At 43.1% G+C, this 14560-nt stretch overlaps 1 gene segment (V, D, J or C); it reads left to right on the top strand.

The window, feature by feature from the left end:
* The first annotated feature begins 4978 nt into the window (after positions 1-4978).
* On the top strand, positions 4979-13907 carry LOC144482858 (T cell receptor alpha variable 38-1-like). The segment is given in 5 exon segments: positions 4979-5024; positions 5131-5465; positions 9504-9551; positions 11623-11676; positions 13803-13907. Coding segments are annotated over 5 exon segments (588 nt in total).
* Positions 13908-14560: the final 653 nt, after the last annotated feature.

Raw genomic sequence — 14560 nt, 5'->3', positions numbered from 1 at the left:
ACTCATCTATTCTCATTCACTGGAATAAATCCACTCGGACATGTTTCTGATCATTCTGGCGGCGCTCTTGCACAGTAAGTACCGGATAACGTTCATCAAACCACGGAAACATATTTATACACAAAGATGCCAATTTAATTAACCATCAAAAATATCCATGTGAGGTGTAGATGGGAGGTTCCACAAACTATAAATTTACATGAACTCTTGATATTTAATTCCTCTACCTTTACAGGTGGACTGTGCGCAGATCCAGTAACTCAGTCACCGGTGACAATAACAGCATCAGAAGGGGATTCGGTGCAGTTGGATTGTAACTATACAGACAAGGGTATGAGCTACATGCAATGGTATCAGCAGAAACCGGCACAGCCACCGAGATGGATTATTACCAATGCATTAGTAGTGGAGGAAAATGAAGTTTCAGGACGATATCTGCCGGCTACTGACAAGTCCACACAGAGCGGCTCCCTCAATATAAGCGCCCTCAGTTTGGAGGACGGGGCGGTCTATTACTGTGCAGTGAGGCACAGGATTAGATTACAGCTAAAACCCCCTACAAAAACCTCAGCGAGTATTTACAACTCCACGAAGATGTTTTGATCACGTGTTCACGAAGGCGGCGATTCTATTTACCAGACAATTTGACCTTGTTCAAATCATCATAGAAGCACTTTGGTAAATCTCGAGACTAAACCCCATGCCGCGATTTATATAGTAAGCAGATACCAGGAGTATCGAGCTATCAGTTGAAGGATGCGCTCAGAAGTGGAGGTAATATAGCAGAAAATTACCGGCTGTTCATCCAGAATTGTTAACTCAGATGAGCCCACGGACACAGACTTCTCGGCATTCGTTCCTATAACTAAATTCAGAATGGATCAAAGTCTGCTGAAGTTCATAACAAATGAAATGCACAATAACCGCCACATAGACTCACTTAGCAACACGACTATTATTATAAATCCGGGACAGAGACTCACCTCGCAGCACGAAGATAGTCTATTCCCGCAGCTGACATTGGTGTATTGTGTGGTGGTGAACTGCCTTCTTGTGGTCCCTGATGTGCAGGTACACACACTGTGCTGTTAGTGAGGGAGTTCCAGTGATTTGGCACAGTGACCGTGAAGGAACAACGATATATTTCCATGTAGGGATGTAGAATAACTTGGAAGGGAACCTCGAGGTTGTGGGTGTTCCCATGTGCCCGCTGCCCTTCTTCTCCTAGATGGCAGTGCTCGTGTGTTTGGATTGTGCTGCCTAAAAAAAAACCTTGGTGAGTTGCTGCAGTGTATCCTGCAGATGGTGCACACGGCTGTCACTGTTCGTCTGTGGTGGCAGGAATGAATGTTCATGCAATGGGTAGCAATCAAGCGGGCTGATTTGTCCTGCATTCTGTCGAGCCTCTTGAGTGTGGTTGCAGCTACACTCATCCAAGCAAGTAGAGGGTATTCCATCTCACTCCTGACTTGTACCTTGTAGATGGTGGACAGGCTTTGGGGAGTCAGGAGGTGAGTTACTCGCCGCCGGATTCCTAACCTTTGATCAGCTCTGGTAGCCACTGTATTTATATTCCTGGGTCCAGTTCAGTTTTCTGTCAACTCCCAGGATGTTGATGGGGTGGGGGTTTAATGTCTATTAAGTCCCATCTTATGTGTACCCATATACAGATGGGTACACATAAGATGGTTGCCTGGCACGCAAACAGTCACCCGGGAAAGAGACATTAAAGTCAAATCGGTTCTATAGTGTCGTCCCTCTATTCTGGGGTTGTGTGCCGTGTAAACCCTTTCAGTATTCCTGATGGCAGGTGATGGGAACGGAACAGATGCCTGGTCAACAATACTGCAGAGGTCAATGGCAATCCGCTGGAATAATTTGAAATAAACAGTCACAGAATGATAAGGACATTCATGGTCAGCAATGCCCTCTTAGGGCATGGTAACTGGAAGAGCAGGAGGTGAATGGCACAAGAGGCCTAGAGAGTGGACTCTATAAATCATTGCATTCCAATGTCTCTGGGCAGACTGGGCAACAATGTTTGCACAACGTTTCTCATCAATAAACAAATCTACTTAAAAATAACGGCGTCCACAGTTCCTTATTTGTTAACCAACAAAATCACAATCCTACACTAGAAGTTAATGCATATACTTTACATTGTGATTATATTAATCCGTCAAGCCTGCTTCGACAGCACCTTGCGAACCCGGAATCTCTTCCATCTAGAAGGATAAGAGGAACAGCTGCATGAGAACACCCCTTCAAGCCGCACACCATCCTCATTTTGAACCATATCATAGAATCATAGAAACACTACAGTGCAGAAAGAGGCCAGTTGGCCCATCGAGTCTGCACCGACCACAATCGCACCAAAGCCCAACCCCATTTCCCTGCTAATTTTACCCGCTAATCCCTCTAACCTACGCATCCCAGGACACTAAGGGGCAATGTTAGCATGGCCAATCAACCTAACCCGCACATCTTTGGACTGTGGGAGGAACCCGGAGCACCCGGAGGAAACCCACGCAGACACGAGGAGAATGTGCAAACTCCACACAGACAGTGACCCAAGCTGGGAATCGAACCCAGGTCCCTGGAGCTGTGAAGCAGCAGTGCTAACCACTGTGCTCTACGTAACGCGGCTCCCTTGCGTCAAAATCCTGGAATTGGTTTTCGGTTTAAGATTACGGGCAGAGGACAACAAATCAGAAAAGTATGAAAGGAGAATTGAAGGAAAGTGAGACATTACGAGTGCGAAATACAAAGTCAAAAGCTGTGAGAAAGACAGAAAGGAAGAGATTCAGAAATGACCCTGAATGCATTGTTCTCTCAAATTACTCATATTTCACTCACGTCTATTTATATAGTTGCATTGTTTGAAAACACGTCTCTCAGTAAAAGCCCGCTGGAGACGGCCCATCGACAACCTTGCACTTGCGGACAGCGTCACGTAACCTGAGTCACCGCCAGAGGGCGCAGTCGTCACATATTTCTCCCAACTTGAAATGATGGCGACAAAACCTCTGGCACCATTCGCATATCGTTGCTATTGGCAGTAACCACACAGTCCCATTTTTCTGCTCTCACCTCATGTATCCTGTATTAGTAAATGGGCGACACGGTGGCACAATGGCTGGCATTCCTGCCTCATAGCAAAGGGGGCCCAGGTTCAATTCCAGCCTTGGGTAACTGTCTGTGTGGGGTTTTCACCTTCTCCCCGACTCTACGTGCGTTTCCTCCCACAGTCCAAAAATGTGCAGGTTAGGTGGAATAGTCATGTCCCTTAGTGTTAGGGGGATTAGGAGATTAACACGCGGGGTTACGGGGATAGGGCCTTGGTGTGACTGTTGTCGGTGCAAGCTTAATGGGCTGAATGGCCTCCTTCGGCACTGTAGGGATTCTATGAAGAGACTTCTGTTGATTTACTTGTTTGGCACTGGTTGTATCAGAAATGCGGGTGGATCTATGAGCGTTGTGGGGGCGTGAATCTGTGTTTCCACTCCAGGAGAATATTTCCTGAGCTGCAACGTTACTGATTCGGGAGAAGGACCTCTGCTCGTCAATATATCACTTTTTCACTTAGCGTTTCCTTCCCAATTAAAAGTAAAGAATATGCTGTTCTCCTGACTGCTGTAATTTAGGTATATTAATCAAATGATGACCACTCTTTTTAAAGAAAAATATTTATTGGGTGTTGGTCACAAGTCCAAGATTTTGTCGATCACTAATTGTCCTCGAAACGGGCTGGGCAATTTGAGAGTTAGTTATGTGACTACAGTTGTTCTGTAGTCACACACAGACCAGGCTAGGCTAGGAAGGCAGATTTCCTTCCACAAAGTGCATTAGTGAACCAGGTGGATTTGCAGTGATCGCGTTCGGAACGATCATTGCGAGTAGCTTTCAATATCAATTAATCACATTTAAATTTAACCAGCTGCTGGGGTAGAATTTTGACTACTTTTCTCGTCAATCGAATTTAAATGTAACCAGTTGATATGATGGGATTGAACTACTTTTCCCAAAGCATCATTCTGGGTTCGTGAATTACTTTCCCAGTGACTCCATGTTGACAATGATTAAGAAGAAAAAACGGAAGTTCTTGAAGTTGACACTTCCCAGTATATTATATGAGATGGGGCCACAACTACCAAGTGCATCTTGTTGTCCCTGAGTGGACCTTTGAAGAAAAGGCAATCTCATAATTAGCTGCACTATAACAATTTGATATCCTAACCCTGCTGATTTCAGGCACTGTCGAGTTTCAGTACAACATCCACAGTACACTTTTTACATTATCTCAGGAACAATAAACAGGCAACTAGAGCTCACTGATCGACTTCCCTGTTCCTTTAGTAAAACAACGAAGATTGCAAAGTATCTCACAGCCCATCCACTGATTTCTGAACATTCGAACATAAAACTTCGGCTGCCTGCAAATCTGCTCTACCATTCAGTCAGATTACAGTTCATCTGATCTTCCGTTTAAATCCACTTTGCTGCCTTGATCTTCTTGAACCGTGGCATAAATTTTAGTTAAAATATTGGTTTCACTCAGCTTTAAAATTATTCTGTGGCCCTCAGCCTCCACCGTTCTCTGGACTCTCACTGGAGTCTCAGGCACTAATGCTCGGATGCGAAAGCTAAGAGAATGTGCACAGAACATTGATTGGAAATCCACCAAATCAATCAACACTCCTTGCTCCTCCGTTCCAATAACAAAATGAAGTTTTTTTTTCTTGACATCCCGTTTCCAAAGCGGAACAATTCGCCCAACAGGGACACCGAATGGAGGACAGGTTGGAGAGCTTCCATTCACTAACAGTCATCTGAGCAATTATCAATCTCACGGAGCCACTGGCGAGACACGGAACTGACGCGTGAGCTTTCTGAGAAATGTCGTCAGATTATTAAGGGTGGGGATTAGAATGGGTGTCTTCAAATATCCGATTCCTCCTTTACAGAGCGGACAGAGACAATGAAGATACTCATCATTTGGATTGTGTGGGGGGCATTTCTAACAGGTATTTCTGGGCATCACGTTAGTTTTCTCATTTCCAAAACTTGGGTTGAATCTTACTGTTGAGTACACATCACTCTTTTCTTTATCTATTTGAACATATTTTCCAGGTCTGAGCCATGGAGATTCTGTCACTCAGTCGCTGTCCTCAGATGTTAAGCCAGAAGGAGACGCGGTGACATTAAACTGCAACTATGATACTGCAGAAACCTACTATATTTTATACTGGTATCGACAGCATCCAGACTCCCAGCCCGAGTACATACTGAGAAAGCACTCGGGGGGTGATGAATATCAAGCAGATTTTGCTAAAATCCGTTTCTCGACTGACCTCCAAACCTCGAAGAAATCCATCAGTTTGACTATCTCGGATCTGCAGTTGTCTGACGCGGCCGTGTATTACTGCGCTTTCAGCCTCACAGTGATGGAAAGCAGCCTGACTCCTGTACAAAAACTGTCTCAGCAGGATAAGTCAGAGCTCCTCGCTGCTGTATAGAACTTCTGGCAGATGCAGCCACAATGAGCAGCGGCGCTGTCAGCCGCTCAAACACAAACCGACAGGAAACCATATTCACCTCGGATCAACTGTCACCCAACTGTTTCCAGGAGAGGCCGAGAAAACAAACTGCAGAACCGTTTTAGGCCGACAAGTCCATCACATAATGAATGTGTCAATTAAATCGTCCCTTCTGCTGCTAATCAACTCTGTATTCCTCTAAAATCAGACCTGGGTGATAAAATCCCAAACATCCGTCAAACCTGGCCGTGAAGCGCCACACACACAGCAGACGGACAGTTCTCCATGTTTGTGTGACGTCCTCTGATCCCGAAGTCCCTATTTGTCCTTTCCTTATTTTTCCATGCCTGCTTACCATATTGAACACCACTCGCTCCATCTCCCTTTTCAGTTTCTGGGGGCCTTTGAGGGTGAGCTGTTCATAGCGTTTATTTGATCACTATTGCTATATTCCAGACAGCTTCCACACCCTGAACACATTTCATAAAGTTGCGACTTTGATTTCTCAAATAAATCCGAAGTTCAGAGCAGCCAGTTTCCACATCTCCCTGACTGTCTCCACCTAATACCAGGGTAGCATTAAACTTCTTACCATACCCGCATTGTTCATCTGTTTCTCGCTGCTCCTCGTTTCTGTAAATCAGATGAGTATTCGAATACTGTTCGGGAAAGATTGTGAAATTCAATTGAATGATCAAAGTCAATGAGTTCTGAAATCTGTTCATTTTTCATAAACTGTTTCTGACCCAACAACACACTCTGATCTCGGGCCAAAGGCTCCAGAAATCTAAAAGGGGAGATGAACAAGAGTTGTTTAGTGTTACAGACAGGCATGGAAACAGCTTCAAAACACTAATTGAACGAAATAGATCAAATAGATTTCCGAAGGCGAGTTTTATTATGAACGCGCCTTAAAATCAACGAATACAATTTCGCAAGTGTTCCTCACTTCTTCTCATGGGGGGTTATATTTTGTTCTTTTCTGTGACTCTCACTGGGTTTAATTCTTGTCCCTATTGATCGGTGTGACAGCGCCATCTTCTGGCCACCAACTGGAACTCCCATTCTGGGGGGTTTCGGACTGGATCCGCTCTATCTCTGTATCAGTGTGTGCTCCATCGCACGGAAATACACGGCAGTATCCGACAGAAGAGCTCCCGCGAGATATAAGGAACTGTTTTATTTCCCTTCTGCAAATCTGCAGAAAACCTCCGTTTGGGGACCTTTCGTAACCCCCTAAGCTATATTTCTTCAGGAAATATCTCGGAGCTTCCCCGGAATACTGCATGTACCAGAGGAGAGCTGGGGTAGTGCAGGTTATCAAGTAACGGCAGTCCAGTCCACACTGTCCTTCCCGAATTGTTAATTCGAAATGAACCTGGAACACTGAAGTTTTGCCACTCATTCCTGTCACACAAATACAGATTGGCTCAAAAGTCAGGGTTTAAAAATAACCACTGGATGACATGGTTACTATTTAATAATGGACCCGCCGGGCAGCAAGATCATTATAACCAGTAAGGAGCATGGAGAACACATGGTTTCCGTGTATACATCTCGATACGAAGTAACAAAATGCTCTAATTCTGCTGATGATTCCAATCTAGTGTAAAGGGTAGCCCCTGTTATAATCTGGTTTTATTTTTTGAGAAACTGAGGGGCATTTCCCAGAGACAGGATTGGCTACGCTGCCGGAACTGATGGATATTCCCCGCCAATAAACGAGAGCTGTAAAGAATCGCATTTTCTGGTTCCTTCTGTGTCTCGTGTGACTTTCCTCATAACTCTGTCTCATTGCTTCCGTCTCTCTGTTATACCAACCTCTCATTTTTTGTAAACCTCCTTATCGCTATCACATGACTGGAAATTAATTCAAATAATTCAAGGGGTGACAACCGATTTTGACAAACTCGACAAACAAAGCTACCCGAAACCACCAGCAGGTGGCGTGACTTACCGTCGTTGCGGAGTTTTCACATTGATACCTGAAAATCAATGTGTCCTTTCTATTTGTCTCATTTAATGAATCCGTCATTACCATAGACCATGTGAATGGCGGAGTGAATAAGAAACAGCTAAAGTTAACGACATAAACTTAAGATCACGTGTGTTCTCCGCTCTTGGATTGTTTGGAAATGGATAATGTTCACCAGATTTAAGCAGTGATCCTTCCTTGTTGATCAGCCCCACAACTCGCCATCAGCAATTACTGAAGCGATTCATTCCGCTGCTGTCTGCACCCGGGCAAAGTCAGTGAAGGCAAAAGTAGCGGAGCAGACCATGGCTGTATTTTGCGTTTCATTGACAGTCATCCAATGGAGCAGCACCACCTTATCCTCACTGCTCACTTCCGCACAGCGAAGTGTGTAAACCACCAAAGAAATTCTGTAAATTCAGAACATTTGCAGATCGTGCGATGGGTCATTCACCCCATCGTGCGTGCTTGGCTGTCATTAATTGGTACAGTGGTGTCACAGTGGTTAGCACTGCTGCCTCATAGTTCCAGGGATCCGGGTTCAGTTCCAGGCTACGTGGAGTTGGCAGATGCTCCCAGTGTCTGTATGGGGTGCCCCTTTTCCTCCGACAGTTCAATGATGTGCAGGTTAGATGCGTTCAGCATTCCAACTTGTCAAATATTTGTGGGTTAGAATAAATCGCCACGATAAATCTGTGGGGTTACGGTGATGGACCAGGAAAATATGCTCTGTCGGAGAGTCACTGCAGACTCGAGGAGCCTGATGGCCTCCTTTTGCACTGTATGGATTCGAAGACAATTATTGATCTTTTCATCAACTGCATTCCCTAAACTCCATATTCCTCATGCAAACGTAATTGGAGCAGCGCTGGTAAGCTTACTTCCAGCAATGTAGCTCAAACAGACATGAGAGTTTCTTTATTGAATTTTCAGTCATCTACCGGAATCACTCAAACATTCTGGTTCACTGTGTACCATTCAGGATACCTGTCACTGTATCAAGTGGTTAGCTGTTTTCCGTCAAACACTTACTCATCTCGAACCTCTTAATGAGGAAGTATGATCTGTATTGCTGAACGTTCCCCTCCAGTTATTTCTCGGATCTGATCTGCTTTCTTCCCGACTACAGGATACAATAGCAAATCTTCCCTTGTTGGTGTTTCTTCCAACATTTCGGATTATACAAGCATCTAAAATCAATCGTAGGAGCTATTCGGTTACCTCCTTTACCGACTTCTTGCATAGAATTAATACGAGACAATATAAATCTCCATTACTATTGTTGCATAATTTGTCTGCATATTTCTTCCACTATCTTCCTTCCCGGTGCAGAGACATGGTGAGGGACACAATAAGTTCAGAGATAGGGTTGTCGAGGTGAAGAGCTATAGAGTGAAACGAAGATGTACAGATTCCGAAAGATACTGAGAAAGAAACTCCTGATATTGAGTTTGATGTAACGGTTAAAATGCACTCAGTGTAAACGTTTGCATCCCATCTTCTGATTCTGATTCGCACGCTGTCTCTCAAAGGCAATCAAGAAAGACTTCCATTTATATACCGCCGTTCATGACATCAGGACTTCACAGAGCTTTACACCCAAAGAAGTCTTCGAATTTTCATCACTGCCTTAATATAGGAGACGTGGCAGTTAATAGGCGCGCTTCAAACTCCACAAAGAACAAAGTGATAATCAGGTCATCGATTTTAGTGATATAGATTGGAGGGCTGATGGAAAGTGACATCTGTCAGAAAACCTGTCATTCTGTCATCTAAGTTGCCATTTCCGCTCATCGGTCGCACAGATATACATTCAAGTTCTCATTTCAGGTTTTGGCTCATTTAGTTCCACTGTTGAGGTGGAGGGTGGGTGATGCAGGCTTTATAAACCTATTACTAAGGGTCCGAAGCTGTGTTGCTGCTGTGTTCTGTATTCTGATATTATGCATCATTTTCTCTTTTTGACTTCGATATTCATTCTTCTCATTCAGGCCAGTGAGGAAATGGAGGCAGTGTTTCAGGATCCACCGAGTATCAGAGTGAGTTACGGAGACAGTGTGAAGCTAAACTGCAATTATTCGACATCACATACTTCTACTGCTTTCTTCTGGTATATTCAGCACCCAGAGAAACACCCTCAATATCTTTTGGAAAAAAGGAGTACTGGAAAAAATGTGACTGCCTTTGGGAAGCGGCTGCTTTATGCTACTTTAGATAACACAGCAAGAACTGTTCCTTTAAGCATTCACTATGCGCAGTTCTCTGACAGTGCGATGTATTACTGTGTACTGGGACACACAACGTTACCAGGTCAGTCGAGACCCGTACAAAAAATGTTCCTTCTTTCTAATATGGCGTTTTGACTCCACACAAGTTGTGATATTTTGCAACTGCCGCAGCAATGTGATGTACATTCTATTAACTACATTCAACAGTTAAATTTGTCTGTATCTGGTTCACTATCTCGTCGGTTGGGCTTTCTCCACCTGCTCAGACTCTTTTCGCAAATCTCTTTATGTGGTTCCCGCATGCCTGACTGCTAGGTTTGTCATTCTCTCTCTCTCGCTCGCTCCCTCATTCTCAGTTTTCTTTTCTCACATTCCCGTTTATATCACCTCCATCAGACGCATTGCACTCGGTCTCATCTCCCGTTGATATGCAATGGTATTAATTATCTCCGAGTATTATCATCCTCTGGGTTGGCATTTGACAGAAGCTGAGCTGAATTATTGTGTGTGTGTGTGTGTGCGTGTGCGTGTGTGTGTGTGTGTGTGTGTCTGTCTGTCTGTCTATGTGTTGTGCGTGTGTGTGTCCCTCTTTCTCTTTCTATTCTTTCTGTCTATCGTTTTCTATAGTTCTGCCTCTCTATTTTCACTGTTGTTCTCTCAGCTGGACTTACGTCGTGCTCAACGGTTTGCAACTGTAACAAAATTAATTTTCTCTTAACCACACCCACTGATCCAATACATTAGTGCCTAGCGGTATTAGATTGCAGTTTACTGGATCAATATTTCTCCTCAATTCGGTGACACGGTTTCTCATCCAGTTTTTATTTTATATTGTCCCACAACCGTTCTATTGGTAACATCAATTTCTGATACTATGATCACTATTGCTGAGATTTTCTACTTCATCCACCTCCTTCCACATGGAATACAATCACAGAATCATTACAGCACATCCAAGCTTTCGGCCCTTCCATTCCAGGCTCGCTCCTTGCAATAACAATTTACCTATATTCACTAGCCGACAGTTCCTAATAACTGTGGAATTTCATTTCATTCAGCTGTTAATGCTATTGCTCTTTGAAAACCATGTGCTCATCGGTCTTTGCCACCAATTAATTTAACTGTAGACTTAAATCTACCATCCTGCCTGCGCCCCGTATCCTTTGACTCAGTTGTAGATCAGAAACATGTCCAATTCAGCATTCGATCTTTGGAAGGCCACAAAAAAACATCTGAGAGAAGAAATTCCTCCTAATCTCTGCTAAGTTGGAGGTCTCTTATTTTGAAATTGTGCCACGAGTTCCCCTTTCTCCAATCTCCACATCTATGTTGTGAAACACGCTGAGAAAAGGTTATGTTTCCAAATGATCGTCTCTCATTCATCGATATTCCAGTGTATGTCGGCACTTCTAACTAAACATATTGCCATAATTCAAGCAAATGTTCTCTGGAAATAACGTGGTGAATCTTCCCCGAACAGCTTCCATGCACGTATAACCCTTCTTAATTCAGGACAAGAAAATTGTGTTGAGCGATGATTTCACCAACACTCTGTATATTCAGAACATTTTGTTTGCCTTCCTAAATATGTACCGTATCTGCAATGCTAACATGTTGCGATTTATGTACATATGTACTTCGGGAGCGTGCAGTCTGTAGTCCATCCCAAAATAGTCTTATTTTCTATTCAATCCAGTAATCTGGACAATTTCATTTTTGCCCCTTTTGCCTCAGGGACAAATGTCAATGTAACCTAGTTTTTGGTGATAAACAATGGTTGATCCCCCAAAGTTCAGTGCTCGCATCACTGTTCTGCACTATATATGTTCCGTGTTCTTGTTATATTGATTGAAATTTCTAAATATTTCGAAATGTGTCACAGATTGAGAATTGTACCTTTCAGCTGCAAACGGACCGGTGCAGGCTAGCAGAATTGGTAAATGAGTGAAAGCTGGAATTTAAGGTGATGCATCTTGACAAAAGGCGTTAACGAGGGCTGATATATGTCAATGCATGGAAGGGGTTCCAATGAAGGAGGTTGCTTTGCCCTAGATCATGCCACGTTCCATCTTTGTTATTCCAAATGTCGTCCTCAGTTGACTGTGTGAATTCGTTTTCTGCTTTGTCCACTATCCAGGAGCGCAACTCCCTCTGCACACTCATTTTGTTTTACTTATATGCCTTTGTTCCATTCCCTAAAGGATAAATCCTTCAGATTGGCACAAGGGTTTTCAACACGAGGAGCCAGGAAACAAACCAGATCGCACCTACGATTCTGGGAAAAATTTAGATTAGGAATAAACTTATTAAAACAAAAGAAAATTGGGTAATAAAATTTTTAAAAGGAAATTTATGAGGACAGCTGGAAGAAGGGGGTACTGATAAGTGAATTAACATGCCAGTCAGAAAAGCAAGGGTCTACATATATGATTGGGGGAATACGATCAGGTGTGGAAGAGGTAACTTCAATGTGATCGTTCAGGGAATTGGAACTTATATGCTCTAGATGCTCATACAGTTGTATAATATTGGTTGCTGTTTGGCAATAAGGGGCATGTCAGATTTCAGGAAAAGTTGGTTGTTGGGGAAAAGAAGGGGTTACTTCATGTTAACGTGCGTATTTATAGCCATTAGTGTAGTTACGTGCACTGTATTGGTGTTTTATCATCATGCTTGTCATGCGCTTTTCTTTTTATGTTAATAAATGTTCTCTATTAAATGATCGCAACAAGACTTGACTGTTCCTCCCGGGTTTGCATATCGTACTTAATGGACACCAAATTGAAATATAAACCATTAAGCACCAGTGTTCCAAGTTACACCTCCTGGTTCTGGGATACCCTCGTATTTAACATTAGTAGGGTACATAACAGATGTGTATTAGAGGCAGACAATGCGTGACAATTGCGAAGATTAAGAAGCCACTTGGTTGAAACCTTGACGATCCTGAGGGCTGTGACCGGCTGATTTTCTTCCTGATGGCCTTAATGTGTGGAATGTTTTCTCAAAGAAAGAGTACCTGCATTTAAACTAGTTCAATGATTCATGCAAGGACAAATCATCAAATAATGTTCCTCACTGATCTATTTTAGCATTTCACTTCTGACCTCTGAAGACCTTCACTTGATACTTGATACTATCCTTTTTGTATCCGGAGGCAGGAACTGCGAGAGAGACCGGGTGAAAATTGAATAGTATGGGTATATAGTGGCTGGATTCAAATCATGTGAAGATCTCTGTGACATGTTTCAACTCCTGTTTGAAGTTAACAGCGTGAATACTCAGAAGCTATTTCTCCATCCAGATAGTGTGAAGGATGAGAGTTTCAGATTAATGAAGGAGAACTGGGATGATGAGAAATAGCTGCTCTCAAATTGTTCATAATTTTGGATTTCACTATGTGATCGCTGTGGTTATTCAATTGTTCAACATGTTCAGGATTGATGTTGATGGATTTTGGGGCACTAAGTGGTTTAAGGGATGAAGGGACAGAGCAGATTTATTGTTTCATGAAGAAGATTGGTCCCAAACATGTTAAATAACAGCACTGTTTGGAGGAGCCGAGTGGCCTCTCTTCTCCCGATTCTTATTTTCTTAAGAGGAAATCTCGAAGGAAGGATGGAGAGAGAATGGAAGGGAAAGGTTACATCAGCCTGGTGACCAGAAAGCAGCTGCCTTCTTTACAGGTGATACAACTTTCTTCAATTGACACCTCAGTGGAATAAAAGGGAAACTCGTGATAGTTTTCTTACAGAGCTGCCGAAGACCAGTTTCACCTCACAAGTCAAGGCGAAAAATTCTGAGATAAAAATATACATTTCGATTTGTAATGTAAACCAAAACTTTTGGATTTTCTACTTTACTATGCTTACAATGAGACTGCCAATGCATTTTGCTGCATGTTTAAACTCTTCTCTGAATTTCCTCTGCGTCACTGCATAAATACACGTGTTAGTGCAACAGCTCAGCAGCAGTAGCATGTTTCCACTTCATTGGCGAATGAATTATGGGTCATTGAAATTGGATCCTCTGAAATATGCTTCATTTGTAATTTTCACATAGAGGAAATCCACAACGTATGTCATCCACAACAGAATGAAACTTCCCGAGATGGCGAAGAGTAAAACAACAGATTTCTTCCTGTTCTTCATTTCTGGATCACTATGATTATCTGCACTGCTGTGAGCCCGGAGTCGACGGTGGGATCTACTGGCCGCCAGGATGTGTCTGACGGTCAGTACATTAAACAACAAAATCAGAAGGAATGGCAGAATGGGATTTAATATACGTGCAAACCAGTCATAGGCTGTCCATGAGAAGGAAGTGTAGAAAGTTGACTTTATAGTTACAAAACCATGGCACATTGTTCATTACATAGAGCGGTTCATACATAAAATACCAGGGAATGCTTTTTAAACAACTCAACAAACAGACCATTCCAATCACCACAGCTGCAGTTTTCACGGTGCAATAGTTTGCTTGCAGTTTCTGGCAGCAAATGGCTACATAACGATCAAAGGTGAAAACGACGGTTAACCAGGCAGAACTCTCCGTGACTGCATAGATTATCACAGTACTCAGAGTACGAGCTGGAGACAACGGCATAAACTTAATGGAAACTAAATGCCAATAATCCGGTTGAATATCACAGCGGTGACAACCACAAAGAGATCTATCACTGCCATGGAAACCAGATATCGAGTGATGCACTTGGAGAGACCACACCTTGCTCAGGAGAGGATCACAGTAGCCATCAAGTTAATTGAGAGCAAAAGCAAAATTAATTCAACAACTTCCAAGCACACACATGGATGTGGCGG

Source organism: Mustelus asterias, unplaced genomic scaffold, assembly GCF_964213995.1.
Source record: "Mustelus asterias unplaced genomic scaffold, sMusAst1.hap1.1 HAP1_SCAFFOLD_43, whole genome shotgun sequence".
In the NCBI taxonomy this organism is placed as follows: domain Eukaryota; kingdom Metazoa; phylum Chordata; class Chondrichthyes; order Carcharhiniformes; family Triakidae; genus Mustelus; species Mustelus asterias.
The sequence above is the reverse complement of the archived record's forward strand: the minus strand, read 5'-3'. Positions and strand labels throughout refer to the sequence as shown.